This window comes from Festucalex cinctus, chromosome 15 (assembly GCF_051991245.1).
Source record: "Festucalex cinctus isolate MCC-2025b chromosome 15, RoL_Fcin_1.0, whole genome shotgun sequence".
In the NCBI taxonomy this organism is placed as follows: domain Eukaryota; kingdom Metazoa; phylum Chordata; class Actinopteri; order Syngnathiformes; family Syngnathidae; genus Festucalex; species Festucalex cinctus.
This window is the reverse complement of record NC_135425.1, coordinates 16,221,942-16,243,358: the sequence shown is the minus strand read 5'-3', so window position 1 is coordinate 16,243,358 and position 21,417 is coordinate 16,221,942. Positions and strand designations below refer to the sequence as shown.

At 38.1% G+C, this 21,417-nt stretch overlaps 1 protein-coding gene across 5 annotated transcripts in view; it reads left to right on the top strand.

Annotated features, from left to right (window-relative positions):
- palm2akap2 (PALM2 and AKAP2 fusion) overlaps positions 1–21,417 on the top strand; it is a 68,571-nt gene that overhangs the window by 43,774 nt on the left and 3,380 nt on the right. For 3 of the 5 annotated variants that reach the window (XM_077498617.1, XM_077498616.1, XM_077498621.1), the window contains 7 exons: positions 12,616–12,837; positions 16,427–16,789; positions 16,944–17,042; positions 17,125–17,226; positions 17,499–18,945; positions 19,930–20,108; positions 21,099–21,137. In XM_077498617.1, the coding sequence (XP_077354743.1) occupies positions 12,616–12,837; positions 16,427–16,789; positions 16,944–17,042; positions 17,125–17,226; positions 17,499–18,945; positions 19,930–20,108; positions 21,099–21,137 (2,451 nt within the window). The remainder of the gene's footprint in view (positions 1–12,615; positions 12,838–16,426; positions 16,790–16,943; positions 17,043–17,124; positions 17,227–17,498; positions 18,946–19,929; positions 20,109–21,098; positions 21,138–21,417) is intronic. The other 2 variants (XM_077498618.1, XM_077498619.1) reach the window with 2 other exon arrangements.

Below are 21,417 nucleotides of genomic sequence, written 5' to 3'. Positions count from 1 at the left end.
AGGGGGAGATGGGTGGTGTTGTGGAGGATGCAAGAAGGAAGTCTGTTCAGCCTCACATAGCTCCAAGTGTTGTTGACGTTAACAGCCCGCTGGCCTTTCAATGGCCCAACTGTTGATGTGTCGCCATCCAGGAAGGAATTGCATTCACAGGTTTAACGGCATTGATGTTGCCTGATTGATTCACTTTGTGTTGGGTTTTTACTACAAGTCGACTCACAAGGGTTTGGTTCACAAAAGTACTGCCAACTGATCACAAGTTGAGAACATGAAAAGGAGAAAAAAAAAAAAAGCCTTACCAGAAAGCATGTGAGAGCCCCTCGGGCAAAACAGAAGCTTGAACATTATTTTCTTTGTAGTTTTGTTGGTTTTGAAAGAGCTGCTATTTTAAGTACGGTAGCTCATCAAAGACTCATCGTCACGTTGTCCATTTTTGTTTTATTTCCGTGGATGTTTTTTTTTTTTTTTTTTTTTTTTTCCCCCTGCTGGTTCCTGTTCCAGGTTCTTGTCATATTCCAAACTCATGGCATTGTGAAAAATAGAGGAACCACAACACAATCATCATGTTGAATCTGTCACGCTGTCATGCAGTTTGAATTTCACAGTCTTTATTTTGTCAAACTAAAACAAAAACAGTGATGCACACTGTGATGTAGCAAAAGCCAATCAGAAAATCTGTTTTGATTTAAAAGAGGTGAGTGTGTTGAATTGAATTGAACCAAATCGATTCATTGCACTTCAAAACATAGCAAAATATGTATCAAATCACTTTTATTGAAGATTTATATCTTTGAAGGAAATGCCTCATTTTCAGGACTGCCGAGTTTATTCATTTGTATGTAAATTGACTACAATAAACTCCCTGCATCATATTCACTCTAACCCATACCATATCAAATTGTAATCCCATTGAATCAAACCAATGCGGATAGTTCACTTTGAAATCGAACCATCTTTCCATATATCAAGATATGTATCGAATCGTCTTTTATTGGAGATGTACGCCCCATTCACCAATAAGATCTAATAAAAGCAAGCGTGTACTGAATTTGCAACCTCACAGAAATTCAGTGATTTTTTTTTTTTCCCCAGAAAATTTTTCCCCAGGTTAAATTCTTCTTATTTTTAATTGTCATTGTCCAAGAGATATGGATTACAAACATCTCCCTCATCATTATATTTTTTGGTTGATATATGGTCATATAATTTTAAATACGTCCAAAAATAATTGCTTCACATGGATGTCTCAAAAATTAATCTCCCTTACTTTGTAGTGATGGAAAGTTTGTAGTTGATAAATAGGATCTTTAGTGCAAACAAGTTCTTGTAACCAGAAAGAAAGAAAACTCATAATTATGCTACTACGCTTATCGACTCTAAACGAAGCATGTAACAAGGTCATTTGTTTGAATTCCATCGCAGAATGCTATTTTGTCCAATGTTTTGCGATATATGATCAATTGAGGCAAAAAACATACAAAAAAAAAACGAGGGCTGCAGGAAATCAAACAATGCAAGCTGAACACGTGAGGGCCACCATTACACAACACCCACCACCCGCTATTGTCCAAAGCATTCACCTGCAATTGGTCTGATCTGCTGCACCAGTCATTGATTGAACACAAAGGAAAGTGCAAACACAAGCATACATAAACAGTGAACAAGCCGAAGAGAAAATACAGTGGAAGAGGATAATTACAAATCTTTGTAGATGTTGATTTTTAAATTCAGCAGTTCAAATTGCATTCAAAAATAGTAACGAGTCTGACCTTTCACCCTTCTTTTTTGTTGGCCACTGTGAGAGTCACTACAATGAGACGTTTCAAATTATAAAAAAAATCATAGGAGCTTTTATTTGAAAAAAATATATGTATAAAATAAAAATTAAAAAAATCCTAATAAAATATGTCCAACTCTGTTGCCAGGGAGCTTTTACTTAAAATGCTGACGGTTGCTCTTCTTGCTGGTGAAATACTTTCAGGAATGCTTAGTCAGCATTCAAGAACTTACTAACATATCACACTTGAAGAATATAAATATATTCTTTCTGTTACCTAGCATGAGCTAATCTGAAATTTTGTAGTACTTATTTATTTATTTTTTTAAGAATAGTGGTTAAGGCTTGATTTTTATAAAAGCTTAACTCAAACATGCACTGTACAAAGTGACCAGTCACTGTCACTGCTGTTTTCTTACTAGTAATGTTTTGTGGCAGTTTCCCACATGGGTTAGCTGCAGGTTAGGATTTAGACTTGGGCTGAGGTTAAAATAGGTCAAACTCCAGGGTCATAGGGTTAAGTATTAGAGTGTTGTCAGTACAATATGACCTCATCTGTGGTCATCTAAGCACATATATAGGATATCATAATCTCTTCATATCTCTTATTTTCTTTTCTCAAAAGTGTCAAACCATGACTCGTCTTTGCAAAAGCTGTAGACAGATGGAAGGATATTCTATTTAAATAAAACAGGAATACCGTAAATCTGCGGCTCAGACATGTTGGCTCGCAAACTGTTTTGTTCCTGTGTGAAGCCTCCTTCCTCTATCTAAATTTTGCAGGCTTATGAGCTGGTTTCCTGAAATAGACAGGTGATTAGCACAATGCTGCTCTCAGGGTACACCACAGCACAGTGACTTCATGCAGGAAGATAGCACTGGGAAGAAGTTGGAGTGTTAAGCATGTTTTCTTGGGACTAAGATGCTGTCAAACAGCATTGGGAGGTCCTTTCTAAAATGAAAGATCATCACTTTCTACAAACTTTTCATCAACAAGGACAAACTTTACAGAGTAGGTTCTGCGTAAACGTCCACTAAAACTAAGGATACATCATAAATTAAGATACACAAATCCTATATTGTATGCTGTGGTGTCTGAAATGTGTGCATTCACCACCTTGCAGCGGTGATAAGAGTAGCCTGTGCTGTGGTGTGTTTTGGAAGGTGCATTAAGCTGTCTAAACATAGCCGCTATCCTGTCGTCACTAATCTAATCTTGCAGCGCTCTGCCTCAAGTAGTTCATTTAAGACTGGGCTGATGTCAAGCAGCTAATGAGAGTTTAATGATGCTACCAGTAGAATCAACATTGGCGGTTGGGTTAGAGTGGATGTCTGTTCACCTTGCTCATTCAATGAAATAAAGAAGAAGCAGTGATGCTAACTGCTGGTCACTGTGATAAATGATTCCAAATCCAGGTGGGGGTATTACACAGGAGTCTTAATAATACACGTAAATGTTTCACTTTATTTAGACTTTTAGCAGAATCTCAGCAGTACCCAGGGTTTGGAAAAAAAATAAAAATAAAAATAATAATAATACATGGAATCACTCATTTTCAGCGCATTTCATAAAAAACGTAACTCAATATGCGTCACATACTGTAATTAAAATCACATTTAGAGTTAAAAGTAAAGTAAAGAATTAAAAAATGCTAAAATTACTAAAATAGCATAAAGTGCAAGAGCAAGATTTTCTAAAACATGGTTTTAAAACTACTTTGAAAGACCTTAAAGCTGCTCTATGTAACAATTTGCCCCAAAATATATTTACAGAAGCCTTATTATTTGTCCATTTATGACTGAAACCTTTTAATTAATTGATTAATACCTTAGCTGTTCACAGTGGGTATTCCTCCAAGCCTCTGGCCAGTAGTTTTCATATTGGATTTGGATTCAAATTTCTCACCCTCTTTCTGTGGATGTGTGCAATGTGTAGTGAAAAAGGGAGTGTGCAGTTGCATTTTTTGACCACAGGGGGCAATGGCATCTTTAATCATAGGGATAGTCAACAAGCATTGTTTTTTTTAGTTTAAAAGTATTTACACTTTATTGTCATGTTTTAAATCTTTACTCATTCATATTATTCACTCTGATAATAAAGGATACCCGTGAATCGGGGGACTGCATTATACACAAGTACAGAGGGGAAAAACACTGCTTTTAAGGGTGATTTTGGTGGGGCGTATTACACACGTGAGTTAATCATGGGATTTTATGTTAGTACTATTAATATTTAGCTTCTATGATCGGTGGCCAATATACTTACTAAAATATTGCCTATTAAGGAAGGTTAGAACCCCTCATTTTGCTATCATTCCTGAAATATTTGAGATGAATCAACATTATAAATAAGAAACACACTACATAGTGTGACTGTGCAGCATAGCAAAGTTAGTTCCCAGCATAAATGATTATTTCTGAGATCTGGTCTCCAGCTGCAAAATGCTTAACAGGCAACACTTGTGCTTGGTCCAAGACATAATTAATATTATACGGCTGTTCGATGTGATCCTCGACTGTGCCTTGTCCCAGTTATTCCTGCACTTGTGTTCAGTGGGCGGGTCTTTACTCTGGTCTGGATCTCTGTCCAGCGCTTGCAGAGCCAATGTACACATCTCGTCACACTGTGTGACTCGAGACCTCTCTGCTCTAAAAGAGCCCTCCGTCGCTTTAGAGTGTTCAAGTGCAGCATTAGTATTCAGCCTGGAGAGTCTCACTCCATGCCTGCGTTTTAGACCCTTTGTTGTCGGTTCACCAAGAGGGTCTTCTGGGGGGGTGTCTGGAATACACACAAACAGTGAGCCAAGAGTTCAGAAATGTGGTGCTTTCCTGTGTCACACAGCTCGAAAATCCAACTTAAAACTTATTTGCGGTCTGGTCTTGGAGCCTCTGGCAGTAGCTAGCTGAAATTGCATTTGTTGTTATTCTTTTGGAGGGCTGCAATATGCATGGCACTCGGTCAGACAATAGACACCGGTTCCCCTTATTGTATATGAATACTCCCCTGAGGTCTGTGTGGGATGCCACTGGAATGTTTCATCAAACAGCTTGTTTAATATTTGGTATCACCAACTGTTTAATTTCCCAGTCGTCTGTTCTCCTGGGTGAATGTGAACATGAGTATTTTTGGACGCTGTGCTTCTATAACATTTTTTCAAGGCTTCCTTGTGGTTTATTTTGGGGTGTGCTGATAAAGTGGAGCCTGACAGCGCTTTTGTTGGCATATGTTGTGGTGTAAGTGCAGGTGGCCTTTTGTTTCTGGTGCATTTCCTATGTTAAGGGGGGTCATATCCGTGGATACAAGTTAGCACAGTTTTCCTGTTTAGAATATATGTGATCTGGGATAGGCTTGTAACCAATCAGTGCGAAACCTTGAATAGCTTTTATTGTCCTCGTCATGCAACAAAAGTTCATTTTTTTTCTAAGGCCCTATTCAAAGACTTGATGTGTGATTGCCTTTTATTGTTCGTATAATGTTTGAAGATTTTGACTTCTAGAGAGAGATGAGAAGTCAAATTCTCACGTATTGAAGAAAAATCTTGCAGTTGCTGTCATGTTAAACGTATCAGTTGGTGTTTCCGATCAGTCGTGACCAACTTCCATGACACAAGACTGCTTAGGGCGCTGCTCTGTATTGACCCGTTTGCACTGACCCAGTTGCACAAACACGCACATGAATAAAACATCACATGTGCTCCTGTTGCCTTCTTTTACTGTATGTCTGCCGTCATTTGCATTTACTCGTCTCATTTGAAATCCACTGACCATCAGCGGTGTGTTTAACATCTTATCCATGGATGGAACTCAAAGCCTTTATTGAAGATACAATAATTAGGTTAATGTTCCATTTTCTGACTACTAGGTTATTTTTAGCTAACTGAGAAAATGTGCACTTCAAAGGCACGGGAGAGGAAGGATTAGGACTATTTTTTTTTTTTTTTTTTAAGAGAATTGAACGCATAGTTGGCAAGGAAGGGGAGTGTTTGTCATTCATAAAACAATGCCTTAGCTTTTGCAGGGCTGACAACCATGAATGAATGAATGAACCTCCTCATTATTTTTTCCCATTATTTTGCTCTATCGCCATCAAAGGAATTGTAGTCAGCCTGTAGCCTAAAAACGATTAGTAAGAGCTGTGCTGTGTTTTTAACGGAGATAATTCCAGCTTCAGCCCGTGGTAGGGCTGCTCGATTATGAAGAAAATATTAATCACGATTATTTTGATAATAACTGAAATCACGATTAGGATGATCATGTATTTTATTGGTAGGAAGCAAGAACATGTTGAAACAGAAAAAATATTAAGACAAATAAAATTCTTTCAAACACTATAATTATTCAAGTTACTTTTGGACCACACAAAATTTATTAAATTAGTTGTTTTAAAATTAAAAAGGTGCTAATATGTAAATTTAAACAACTCAAAATTAGTATTAATTTTTCTTTTCTTTTTTTAATGATTATGCTGATTTTGTAATTGTGGAGTGTAATAATTGAAATTGTAATTGAATATCGATTAAATGCACAGTCCTAGCCCGAGGTATATTTTTTTCATATTTAATAATGCATCTGCTGTTTTGGTTGGTTAACAAAGAAGAGGCTTTAAAAATAATGTTTATGAATGTTGCTGCATGTTGTGTCTATTAAATTCATTGCTGTTTTGAGTTCACAATTATTGTACATAACTGCCGCAGCGTTATTTATTGCTTCCCAGCCAATACATATTGTTGTGGAAAATCAAGGCTGATGATTCATTACTTCAATTCGGAATTGTGCTGCTTGGTGGAAACTTATTTTAATATTTGTGGCTCACGTATAGCATTGTATTAGGTGTATAAGGCTCACAATATTGGTAATTGTTTTTGTACATTCAAGGAAAGTTTTTCCATGTTGAGCTAGTGCTTGTAAGCAGCAGAGAAAGTGAGCCATTACTCTGTCTCTAGTTTCCTGTGATGTGATCCTGTTACCAAACACACACAACAACACAAACAGTCAAACACACATGAACTCAAAATATGACTCATATTACGTTTAACAGATATGAACAAGTAGGGATAGACCAATGGCCGATAATCGACATCAATAATTTGGCCATTTTGATGAATTGCTGAGTCGGCCCTATTTAAACTTTTTTTTTTTTTTTGTATATTTGCTGTAGAAACTATCTGGAGCAGCCACAGTATTTACTGTGACCCTGGGAGCTCAATGAACTTTTTTTAATTTAAAAAAAAAAAAAAAAGAAAAAAAACTATTTATTTTCTCAGATTTAAAAAAAAAAAAATGCAAAACTGAAATTTTTTAAAGACTTTTTTTTTTTTTTTTTTTGTATACTTTTCGACGCCAATATTTGTGTCCCTTTTACTGGAAATGAATATTGGCTCCAAACATCAGTTATTTGGCCTTCTTTGCTACTGATAATCAGTATCGGCCCTGAAGAAAAAAAAAATCGGTCTATTTCTAATTACAAGTAGTTGATTCTTAATTTTCACTGCGATTGGCTGGCAACCAGTTCAGGGTGTACCCCGCCTACTGCCTGAAGCCATCTGGGATAGGCTCCAGCACCCCCTGCGACCCTTGTGAGGAGCAAGCGGTTAAGGAAATGGATGGATGGATGATTCTTGTCAAGGTGGAAGTCCCTCTGTAGCCATCTCATATACAGCCACAGCTCTTATTATGAAATATTTTCCCATATGAGTCCCGTCCTTCCTTAAAACCTAAATGAAAGTTTAGAAGTTTTAATAGAGGGATGAGGCACCAAGGGTGTGTTTCATTACTTTTAATAAAAGCTGCATACAGGAAACATGAAGCATCCCTCTAAATCTTAGTCAACAGCCCTAAAATGATGACAGAATCAAATACCATGACCCTCTTATCATCTCCCTCCACCTTCTTTCACTCATCATCTGTTCATCAGTAGAAAGTAGGAGGGGCTTACTTTCAGACAGGAAGGGAGGAGTGGGCAGCAATAGGGAGGATGGGTGTTTGCCGGCCCGTCTGCACAGAAGGCATCTTTGTGCGTGAGGGCATCTGGAGAGGTGAGCGTGCACGCACGCACATATGCGCACGCCTGTGCGCTATGACATCACAGCCTAGCGAACGGCCGGCAGGAATGCTGCTGAGAGAGGAGAGGCTTTGTGGAGGAGAGGAAAAGAGATGGGAGGGGAGGAAAAGGAGGGGAAGGAGAAGAGGAAAAGGCTTGGCCAGGGAAAAGTCCGACACTCCTACAATCTGGAGCAGGAATGAAACGAGACTGGAGCGAGCAGAGCTGAGAAGGATTAGTCGTTATTGAAACTAGAAGGAACTCTGAAAACTGATGCTTGCTTTTGGAAATTAATGGATTAAGAGTCGCAGAGACAGATGCGCTATTGAGGCTTGTGGAAACAGCAGGTGGGTACAGCCATATTAACATATTTAATATTCAAACTGTGCAGTAGATGTGGCAAATATGGATTTTATTCATTAGACACAAAATATGGATATGTTATTACATTAACATTGAGTGATTAACTGGAATGATGTATCAAAAAGAGGAAGTGACATCACAAGACACACCCACAATGCAATTTTGAAATGAGATGGAGAAAAATGTTGCAGGAGCACCAAAACAAGCACAATTTACATGAAATAATTTCAGACTTTCATTTTGACACTGTTATGTTTACAGGAAATTAAAATAAGATTATGTATTCTTCCTGTACACTTTCAGTCAGGGCTTGTTCTGTGTCCTGCATTAAATCCCTGAAAATGACTGCACCCAGTCTCAAGCATGATGTGCCGCGTGGATGAGAAAAAAAAAGGAAAAAAAAAGGCCTTGATGTGCATGTTTGCGATTGCGACTTGTGTGCGTCACAGTAGGAGCATAAGAGTTTCCAGATGTGTTTGGGATTGACAGCCAGGGAGAGAACCAGTATTTAGACAGCAACAGCTGACTCACATAGCCACACACACACACGGTTGTGTGTCTTTGACTTGTGAATCCTTTCCACTTATTTGTGACCCTTAGTGTTCCTCCAAAACATCCTCTGCTTAGCTTTTATCTAAACCATATGTAAAGTTCTTCTTTAGTTTTGCATTTGCCATGTTTATAATTTATTCATTTTTTATTGTGTTGATATTTTAGGCTACTTTTTAAAAACTTTCAAACACTATTATGAATTATAAATTACCGTATTATAAATTACTTTCTTACTTATAATGTGTAAGTAAGTAGGCTATAACCTCCTAAATGAAATTTAGAAAATGGCTTGCTAATTTATCTGTACCATCGTAGTACTTGAATATTTGTAATTTAATATTTATATTTTATTTTTTATTTATATTTTACTTATTTAGTTATATTTATTATTATTTTTTGCCAACATGTTTACTTTATGTGTAGACATAATACTCAATGAGTGAGCTTATCGGGAAAAAATGTGGTCAGTAGATTGAATTGATTGTTTCGCTGAATGTGTCATGAAGCATTTGAGGGAAAATAGAGTGCGCTACTTGGTGACAAACAGCAGAGGCGCTGTTGTTCAATCCCACCTTTATTTGGTAAAGAAGGTCAATACAACGCCAGCTATGAAGCAGAGCTTTGAACACTTTAGCCTCATCACAGAAATTCACGTTATTCATATTTCATTTTTTTTTTTTAAACTTACGTTTGTATCCAACAGTTAGCAATGAAAGTGTATATGTTTGACTTTATAATTCGTTTCTTCCTGCATTCCTGTGGTTGTGCAAAAGGACACCTTTTCAGTTTGCAGGCAGCATACAGTGTCCTTCATCACATTCATTAGTGTTGGAGCTTTGAGCTAGCTTTGGAATGTCTGGAATGTCAGCTCACCTCATGGAGACGCAAGCACACATGGATACACACCTGCTGTTCAACGGCACACAGCGACATACTCCACCAACCATTCATTATGTTTTTGCTCGGGTTTATGTGGCAAGGTTGAGACATTCGCGTCATATTCTTTTCATTGGTTGTAACGGGATATCCTTAATTTTCTTCTGAGAAATTGTCGTCGTCGTGGCAATGCATGGTTTTATACTTCTCAAGTTACTCATTGTATGTGAAATGTTTCCATTATTCCAGTGTTGTGCACCCCGCAGAGTGTCGGCGTAACTCTTGGGTGTGTTTGCACCTCACTTCTGTGCCGTGAAGCTATGCAGCAGAGAAGGAAAAACAGACCAAGGGAACACAGGAAGAGTTGTTCCCATTACACGCCGTAAAAAAAACAACAACTTGTAAATAGAACTATAAGTAGGAATGACCAAAGTAATCCCACTATACCTGTCGGATGTTCCAGGTTTAATTGGCATTCCGTACGTTTGGCACCTGTTTACATCTAATTTCAACATGAATGCTCCTTTGTTGTGTGGGTTTACACTCAGACTGCTCCAAGTTTTGCATCTGTGCAATATTAGACAACAATGACTGTGTGACTTCAGTAATAAATATTTTGACATTCCGTTGCACTTCATTAGACAGTATGAAATTTCACATGACTGAGCAAAATGGGTCACCAAGATGCCCTCCAGGATTCACTTGTCCTCAAAAGATGTGAGAAGAAGAAGAAACTTAAAGGAGATTGCTGTGAAGTGTACTGTATGATAGAGAAATGTTTTTGTGTGAAGGCAGCGTTTATAATCCACCATGTGACTGCACTGTTTCCTTAATAATCCCAGCAAGTAGGAAGGAAGGAGAAGAATGAGCTCAGCGGGAGAGCGGACATGGGCCAAATAACAGAAAGGGAAATAAAGGGTTTAAGCCAGTTCCTTTGTGGCAGTACCTCCCTTTTAAAGGGAATTTCTTATATCGCACAATATATTTTTAAATGTACAGTTTTCAATTTTCAGTTCAAGCTTGACATTAGAAATTTGGTTACACCAAAGTTTGGGAACAAACAAATCACATGTGTGCGAATGACGTGACCGAACATGTCAAAGCAATTTGAGTATAAGCTTGAAGTGTAACAAGTGAATTTCAACCCAACGGTGACCACAATTCACTGAGGTGATGCTCGTTAAAGCTCTGTACGCAGGAAAGGTCAGAAGGTTTTCTTCTGAAAGTCAACATATCCTAAAAATCGAGTGTCAGGACACAAGGCAGTAAAAGAAGAACGCAAAGAGAGATTTTTGTTGGTGACCTGTAGTAAATGAAAAAGATCCACAACTTGGCTTCTGTGAGGTCTGGAATGTGTTGAGTACAAAACCAAATGGGTACTTTTTGAGTGTTTATCCTTAAGGGAAAACCTAATTAGTTCATCAATTAGTCACTTCATGTTATAACAACATCATTGGCATCAGGTTGAAAGTTCAACTTGAAACCTTACAGAATAGAATAGAATAGAATAGAATGTCATTTATTGTCATTATACATCGTATAACGAGATAGGAGAGCTTTCTCCTATTCAGTACTTATGTCAAGATAAAAAAAAAAAAAAGTGCAAATTGTTCAAATGCAAGGTAAAAATAAATAAAATAAAAATTGATAAAAGCACATAAAAAAAGTCACTTTTCATTAATGCTTATTCAACCTAATCATCAAAGAGAGCAAGTCATTTTTAACACTTTTGATTGGTCCATAGTTTGTCAAAATAAATAATAAAATTAACAATAATAATAATAATAATAATAATAATAATCTAAAAAAAAACACCCATACATGTGGATTTACCAATAAATAGATAGATTTTAGATTATTATTTTTTTTTTTATTACATTACCAAATTGTGACTTAAATTGGAACCGATGGCATCAATATACAACAGAACGGAAAAAATGAATTAAACAAATAAAACATATTTCACCATTTTTTTTAATTGGTCTTTTTTAAATTATATTTTAAAATTTTTCTTAGTACTTGTTTTAGTGTTGTCAAGAAAGGATGGGAAAATGTATGCTAGTTAATATAATACTTGTTTGTCATTAGTGTGGTTAATTACGATAATTGATATTTGTTGATCAAGGCATGTCATGTACAAGACTGTCTCAGAAAATTAGAATATTGTGATAAAGTCCTTTATTTTCTGCAATGCAATTAAAAAAACAAAAATGTCATACATTCTGGATTCTCTTGGAAACACTTGCAGGTGTTTCGAGTTAATTACACAATTCAAGTAATTAGTTGAATAGCCTACTACAAGTATACTTTTTCTTGATATTCTAATATTTTGAGATAGGGTATTTGAGTTTTTGTTTAAGCTGCAAGCCATAATCAGCAATATTAAAGCAATAAAAGGCTTGCAATATTTCAGTTGATTTGTAATGAATCCAGAATGGGACATATTTGTTTTTTTAATTGCATTACAGAAAATAAAGAACTTTATCACAATATTCAAATCTTCTGAGACAGTCCGGTAATGCTGTACATGATATTCATTTTGTAGATTTTCTCAGTAATAGTAGCCATTTGTTATTTTCAAGTGAACAGAATATTACACACAATTCTGCCATTTTTTTCGTCATGTCATAACAATTAATATTGTACAGTATACTGTATTCCATATACTCAAATTGATGTGAAGTTGAGTTATGGCAGTTGAAGAAATCCAATATAGGGACTCATTTAAAGCATACATCAAAGTTTGTCATAAACTAACAGTTAAGTCTCAGTATTTCAGCTAGTCTGGGCTTTATCAACCAATGTGATGTGGTGTTGGCTCCACTCAGTGGTTGGGCTGGAAAAGGACACACTCCATGCATTTACCGTATGATATCACTGCAATGCAGACCACACTATTGCGAAATCCTGATCTTTTACAAAAACCTGCATATTTAACAGATTATGTTAAATTATGAGGATTATTGGATTTACAATGCGCAGCTTTTGATTATTTCTCTCGTTTTCACAGAAATCTTGGCAGGCACCCGAGGATGTCAGTGGCACCGTACCTAAGGAGCGAGCCTTGAAGAGTGTCAGTTTCCAGGAATCAGTCAGCATCATCACTGACGGACCGCTAATCATGGAGGTGGAGAGTCAGCAGACCCAACATGGATGCCTCAATAGATCGAGTGTGCAAGGCCAGAGTGCAGTCGAGCTGAAGGCGGAGACATCCGACAGTGATGTAGAGCAGGTATGCAAAAAAATGAAACAAAAATTTTTTTAGTACCCTCGAAGTTGATCTCCTTCTGATGTTGATCTATCATCTATCTTTTCTACTCTTTCCCTGACCTGACCTGATCTACTAAACAGCTCAATTTTGAAGTCAATCAGAGGCACTTTAAATGGCAGCTGAATGTGCTGACTCCCATTTAGCTGAGTTTGAATGTGGTACGTTAATTCTTAACACAGCCACGTCCATTTATAAGAGGGGGTGATTAATTGTGCAACCACATTCTCAGTTGTTGATTGTTATCTACTCCCCACCCCTTTTTTTTTTTTTTTTTTTTTTAATGGAGGAACAAAACTGCCAAAATTAAAAAGAAATAAATGAATAAAATAAATGATTAAAAGTGAAAATAAAAACAGATAGAAAAATTATAATAAAAAGTAAAAAAATATATATAAAAAATGCATATAAATGGAAATAAAAAAATACTTGTAAAAATAAATACAAAAATGACAAAACGAGATTAAAAAATAACAACAAATATAAAAACAAATATGGAAGTAAATACAAAAATAAATATAGAAATAGAATTGAATATCAATCAGTAAATAAAAATGTTCAGCTCTCACATTTATTTCATGCTGCAGATGACCTGTCAAAATTAAAAATAAATAAAGGAATACAATAAATGATTCAAAGTGAAAATAAAAACATATATAAAATTATAATTAAACAATTAAATACATAAAAAATGCATATAAATGGAAATAAAACAATACAAGTAAAAATAAATACAAAAACGAAAAACCGAGATTAAAAAAAATAAATATAAAAACAAATGTGGAAATAAATACAAAAATAAATAGAGAAATTGAATTGAATATCAATCAGTAAATAAAAATCTTCTGCTCTCACATTTATTTCATGCTGCAGATGCCCTGTCAGCACAAAATATGATTAAAATGAGGGGGCGGTCCTAAGCACGTCTTGGGTTGGACTCATTTCATTGGTCGAGTGAGCGGGTCGGCGAACAAGACGACTCACCGGCTTGCATGGAGAGCTCCAGCAATGGACTACTATCTTGTCCACTGTCACCACAACTTGCAACTTAAGTCACTTGCGAACACGCAAATGGTGAAAAAGAAGTTCGGAAAGGGTTTATGATTTTTATTTGTCTCCATTTTGGCAGGGGTGTGTAAACTTTTTACAGCCAGTATACATCTGAATACAAAATGTTATATTGCAGCAATCCCTGTGAGGTAATGAATAGTGTGAATGCAATGTGTAACTTTAACTTCTTTAAGAAACAAACACGACAGTGCATTACATTTAAAAATGTAGCATTTACATACATGAGTTTTTGCAATGTGTACAAATGTTACTTCAAAAACGTAACATTTTTTTCACATCCTGCTGAATCTCATATTTTTGCAACTCTTTCAAAGGAAGAATCACATTAAGCTTAACAGCTATTTCATCATATGTATTTACAAAAATATGACTACTTTTCATCGAAAATCGATTCATCAATCTTCCTATCACGATTTGACGTTTCATTCTCAACTTCCTTATCCTTTATCACCAAGCTCCTTTCCCAGGTTTTAAAAGGTCACTCAACGGGAACTATTTGATTGTTATCCTGTCGCATTTCTATGGATTCCTTCTTTAGGTTCCCCCACATAGTCTCATTGAAAGCCAGATCATACGTGTCCTCTGATAAGGTATGTCTGTCATTCTTTTCATTCCTGGCATCAGACAGTGATACGCTTGTGTTGTCAGATAATGTATGACCCGAGGAAAAGGAATCACTTAGTTCCACGGCAAGTGTTTTGCTGCTCTTGGCCATAAACCTGCAACCTTTTTGAAACGGACTGTTTACTTGCCGCGGTGTTTCACCATGGAGCGAGAATCCGCCATCGTTCTCCCTGACAATCTTGGTCCTCATACGCTTTTCCCAAAAGCTGCTGTATCCTGTTTCATCGGGTATTCCGGTCTTATTGGCCTCTATGTCTTTCTTTTTACTCTCCGTTTGGACCTCATTGGACAAGTATTCCACCTGGTCCCAGAGAATTTTGTTCTCCTTCCCCTCCGACCTCAGCTTGGCAGACAAGTCGACTAATTTTTGTCCTTGGCAGCTGATCTTTTCCTTTGCCCGTTTGAGCTGAGCTTTCAGGTCTTTCACTTGATCCTCCAGCGACTTCGACTTCTTTCCTTCCTCATCAGAAACACTGAAGAGCTTCTGCTTGGCCGAGTTATACCTGCCACAGGCCAATTCCCTCACTCGTGACAACATTTTCTCATGCGTTCACATGAAAATGTTGAATTGAATTATTGTCAAGTCTTACAGTACAGTATGTCAAACACAGACAGAGCTGCGATGTCGTCAAACAAATGACATTGCAAACCTTTGTGAAGTCATACTTTCTCAGTTCCGCTGGCATCGCCATGGCAACTTGTAGATGATTGAGAGGGATTCTGGTATCTGTCGTGCCAAATCCTTAGACTTTAATCAGTCTTTGATCTATAGTCAACCCTCGCGGATTCGCTTATTCACAGATTTGTTTTCATTTTTATAATATTTTTAAGAGATTTTTATTTTGGTTTTGTGATATTTTTTTTCCCCTTTCCCCCCATTTTTCATGGAAAATGTATATTAACGTTCATCAGTGTATTTTGAAGAAAAGAAAAGAAAAACAAAACAATATTTTTTTTGGCTGAATTAAACATGCATTTTCGCTATTCATGGACTGGCTCAGCTCTCTCTCTCTCTCTCTCTCTCTCTCTCTCTCTCTCTCTCTCTCTCTCTCATGAATTGCCTTTCAAAGGACTTAAGGATACTTGGCATAGCAAAGAAATGTAAAATGCAATCTAACTAAATTTACTTTATCCCAAACTTTTTCCAATTTTTTTTTGTAATCACTGTTTTCTTCCCCACCCCCCATCACTCAAGTGGAGCCATCTGGCTCTCGTCTTGCCACATTTCTGTGACTTTTTTTTTTAATGCAACCCCACAATCATTTCTCCTTGAAAACCAGATGTGTGTCCTCAAAAACTTTGCTGCATTCCACTAAAAACCTGCAGTCTGTTTGTATCTGTTTTCTCTGATGTTGAGGCATTTTTGTTGTCTCCTTTCGGGATCCTATGACACTGTTTCATAAGGCTCCCTGTTTCCTGTCATTTTTTTAGGCAGCCATGCTTGTTTTTCTTTTTACTTCCAGCTTTTACCTCATTGTTTAAATATTCCACCTGGTCCCAGTAAATGTTGTTCTCTTTCCTCTCTGACTTATGCTTGACTGTTTGCTGTTCCTTTGCCAACTGAAGCTGAGTATTAATTCTTTAGGGCAGTTTTCTACTCAAAGAAAACATTGAGTAGCTTCTACTTTGTCACATTGTACCTTCCAAACTCCTTCATAGCTTCACCATTAATGTCTTTCACAGATTGAGACTGATTCTGTGGGACTCATCAAACACTGTAACACAAGATAACATTTCCACAAATTTGACTGGTTTAGAATGTGCCATACACATTTTGGTTCAGCTTCAAAACTAGAGTCAAACACATAGTAGGGCAGCTCATTGAGAAAAATAATTTTATGATCTCATCTGTTCTTAGGAGATCCGCTACCTGGATCAGGTGCTGGATGCGGCTTCAGAAACACCCACTAATGGAAACACCTCCCCATCTGCGTACACCAAACCCATCAGCATTGATGGAAAGTTTTCATCTGTGTGCGTGTCCAATTCCTCTCCTGCTTATCACCAGCCAATCATTGTGGAGGGGCAAAGACAAACCACCTTTCTACATCAGGATGAATCCATTGTCAAAACCAACGGGCATGTGGCGACGGAGGAACCGAGCCACAGCAGTGCAAAGTTTGAGCTGAGAGCTTTTCAGGAGGACAGAAGGCCGGCAAAACTTTTCACCCCAGGAGAAGAGCAGCACGTCAGAGTGACAAGACGACGAAATCCAGACGAGGTAATTGGCTCATGTGATCAGCTATAAAAAAAAATTTTTTTGTTATTATTTATTCTGAGTTTTTTTTTATTCTGATGGTAAAAAAGGCTTTATGAGCGTACGTCACTTGTGATCATTGTTTCATCAAGCATTCAAGGATTGCCAATCAAAACAGGTCCAGGAGTTGGAGCGTGAGCGTCAGGAGCTGATCCGAGACCAGGCAGTGAAGAAAAACCCTGGTATTGCTCAACGTTGGTGGAACCCCCCACAAGAGGTTGTTAACTGTTACATGTTTATTTTGAATTATTGAAATACTCATTGATAGGATCCTAAAGTGATTTCTTCATGCGTTTAAGGTTCCCTTGGAAGAGCAGCTGGACCCCGAACAGCTCGAGTCACTCCGAAAATACCAAGAGAGAAAAACGCAGAAGCAGAATTCAACTTATGCATATACACAGGTAGCATACTGTACACACGAGCAGTGAGCATCATATTGTATGCAATTTCCATCTGTAAAATAATGAATGTGAGTAGGGTTGCTGATAATATATGTGGTAAGGGCTTGATTCATGTCTCATGTTTAATATTTGTTGACCTTTCATATTTAACTCATTCATTGCCATTGACGGCTATAGACGTCAAAGATCCATTTTAGCTGAGCTTGCACTTATTGAGTTAATTCAATAATGATTGCTTTTCTGACTTGTTGTCTTCTCATCTCTAATGGCAGCCCCAAGTTACTGGACCTCCCACGCTCGTTACCTTTGACCCAGAGTTAATCAGGAAGGAAGACATCGTGGAAAAACAGATTGACTTCTCATCTGCCAGGAAGCAATTCCTGCAACCGGAAGTGGTCAAGAATTCCATCGCTCCTCACATCTACTCCGCCAGACCCTTCTCTAAGTCCATACCCCGGGGCCACCATGGGAGCGGCAACATTGTCCCAGAAACCGGAGAGTGTCATGTGACCTGGTCTGATGAAGGCATTGCAGGAGAATTTACCAGTGTTCGCGCTGTAATGACAAATGTAAGTGATGAAGAGGAAGGGAATAGTCAGTTTCCCCAAGGTTTTCACCCAGAGGAGTCAGACTCAGGATTGGACGAGTTGTCAGTCCGCTCTCAGGACACAACGATGTTTAGCTTGGATAGCGTTTCAGACAGCGGGGCCTCATTACCACTTACCCCAGTGTCACCATCTACTCCTCAGCCCACCACCCCAGTCAACGGACGAACCACCGGCAATGCAGCAGAGGATGAGCTGGAGTACCAAGCCGAAGTCCTCGTCCAAAACGTCATCCAAAACGCCCTCTCCACAAACGGAGACGACTGGCGGTCATCTCTCCCGAACGTAGATTCCTCAGAATTGAGCAGCCCTGTGTCTCCATCCTCTGCTTCAACAAGTAGTCCTGTGCCAGTATCTTCCTCCCCTCTGTCTTTTGGGGAAGCTGACCGTCTGCAGTCGCCCGTGTCCCCCAGCGCTGCAACATCTGACCCTTCCCTGCAGCCGGATGGGCTGCCAGAGTTGCAGGTTGCTTTCCAAGAGAAGTCTACAAACCCACAAGATGTTCTCCAGCAGCAACAGTCATCATCCTCACCCAGTCCAACCCAGTCATCACAATCATCTCCACCTTCTTCTCAGCCTATCTCTCCCCCACAGAGACCCAAAGTGGGAGGTCCCAGGATCAAAATCCAGTCCTCATACACCAGAGCGCTTGCTTCCTCAGCTGCTGTCGCTGCTCCGGCTCCTTGCCCTGTGAACACGGCGAACGTACCCAGGCCAGCTGTAGTCTGCCGTCCGCCTTCCCCGCCAAGCCCTGAAAAATCAGAGTTCAGCTACTTCAGTAAGTATTCCGAAGCGGCTGAACTGCGCAGCACAGCGGCCGCAACAAAAGGCCCCGAGGTGGAAGTGGCAAGCGGACCGTTCCGCCTTCGCTCCAAGAAACAGCGCACCTTGTCCATGATTGAGGAGGAGATCCGAGCGGCTCAGCAGAGAGAAGAAGAATTGAAGAAACAGAGAGAAGCGCAACCTGCTGTTATTCCCCGTATAGGGAATCCTTCCAGCAGCAGTCAAGTTCCTGCGAGGACAGGGGTGCGGAAAACCACCATATCCCCGGCAGACAAGTTGAAGAGCAACAGCCTGCCAACGAGACTCACGCTGACATCGAGGACAGCGCCAGGTTAGTTAACGCACTTCCTCTGTGAGACCCGGTACAAGATGGTTGCCTAACACACATGGAATTCACATCATTGTTAATGCTAGTATGTACGTTTATAAAAAATCATACAGGGTTTGTAGAGTCGTATAGGTGACTTGAACCCAAAAATTATCTTTACAAGTATGTGCCCCCAATACTCTAAATTCATATTAAACACAATTCATTTATATCCTTCACGAATATATTTTTTCCCCATTAAAACCCTGCTATATATGAGCTGACATGTGCATTGCACTGATAATCAACTAGAGGGCAGTACCACCCAGCTGATGGCTTTTCCAGCGACCTTGCAAGCTCGCCCCCAATTGAGAAAGGAGAGACACCTATACTTATTAATAGTGGGAAATGTTCTTTCTGATTTTTGGAAATACTCGTATGTTTGATATGGCTGTTTATCTTTAGATTTTTGACAATTATAAATGTATGAATTTTAAACATTGTGACCGGATGTATCAAATATGACACAAATCAAAAGTCATATGTGGAAGTTGATTTAAAAAAAAAAAAATGTTTGTTTGTTCAAAAGGAGCAATTAATACTCTATTTACAAAGAATTTTCTCTCATTGGTTAAATTCTGATTAATAGCTTATTGTTGAATATGGAGTGAATTCCTCTCAATTGTATCCATCTCAGAGGGCGGCCATTTTGACACTTGCTGTCGACTTAAAATCACATACGTTTCTCAGGGCTAAGGTAACGACCGATCATGACTCACCTGATTATATGTCATGTCATTCTCAGTTGACAGCAGTTGACAAAATGGCCGCCCCTTGACTCTGAGATGTATAAAAACGGGTGAATTTTCCTGATAAACCCATATTCCACAAACACATGCAGTATTAATCAAAATAAATAGATCTATTCCAAATTATTTTTCAAATATGAGCTCTGTGTGCTCTGCATTTTCTCCACGTATTGTAACCACTTAAATTTTTGCGCCGTAGGAAAGATCGAAAAGGTTCGACCTGCTCCACCTGTCTCACCCTCGCCGTCAGAAGGAGCCCTTTCTGACGCCGGCAGTGAGGACTCTTTAGGATCGCGGCCCAAAAACTTCATGCAGACCCTCATGGAAGACTATGAAACACACAAGGTGAAGAGGAGGGAGAAAATGGAGGACAACAGTGTAAGTATTCATAACATGTATTCATTCACATGCACATGCGAAGTCAGGCACACATAAAGAGATACTTGTCTTCATGTAGGAAGTTAATATTCGCAGTTAACTGTAAAAAAAAAAAATATATATATATATATATATATATATATATATATATATATTAGGGGTGTGAATTGCCTAGTACCTGACGATTCGATTCGTATCACGATTCACAGGTCACGATTCGATTCGATACCGATTAATCCCGATACGAATGGTCACGATTCGATACCGATTAATCCCGATACGAATTTATAAGTCGATTGTTGCGATTTTTTTTCCATTCAAATTTAGAAAATACTATCAGTAAATTTGTACATGTACACTTTAAGATTTGTATGAATATATTTATCTAAAACTTGAGGCTTATAACCGTGAGCCACTGTACACAAACTTTTTGCAATCTGTTTCACATTTGCACAGCATTAAAATAAAAATATTAAGGCTTAATGTGCCGTTCATATAACATTCTTCCATGCTCAAGGTGTGAATCCTAAAAAAAAAAAAAAAAAAAAAAAGCGATTCTGCCGATTATTGAATCGATTCGAGAATCGCGCGATGTAGTATCGCGATATATCGCCGAATCGATTTTTTTTTTTAACACCCCTAATATATATATATATATAAGTTCCCAGAGTTATGTTTGGTCTTCAAAATACTGTATGTTAAGAAACATCAGGGTGTATTAGGCATTAAGTAAAATACTATTTACGCTCTGCACCATGTTGGACTTGTTCCTACAGTGGCTTCACTTTCATTTCGAGTCAGCATGTGTCCTTGAAGCAGGAAATGAAAAGTAAAAGTAGCAGGCATTGGGGATTTTTGGGCTGTGTTTTTAATAAAACTGTTGATGTCCCATTTTTTACATGTTGTATGTAAGATTATCGTCCACCATTTTTGTCCATTTGCGACGTGTGTTGATTGTGCACTGTTGCTTCTCTCCTGCTGGTCGCTCAGTATGCCCGTTTGTTGCTGGCTAATGAGGTAACCACTGAGGTACATGATGCACAGGAAAAACATGACCTTTGCTCGCAGACCTGGGACAAACTCAACTGTGTTTATATCATCTAAAGTGTATTTGCAGTTATTTGGGTGAAGATAATTTAGTAGAATGTCATATCACACATATGACGTTTTTTTTTGTTTTTTTTGCTTTTATTCCATTACACTAGCCACAAATCAGTATTTCTACTATTAATTTATGATTCCTTCATTCAGCCTCCTCGACATGAAATTTTCTTGCTGTGAAGTCATTCTAAAAAAGGGAAATGTGTCC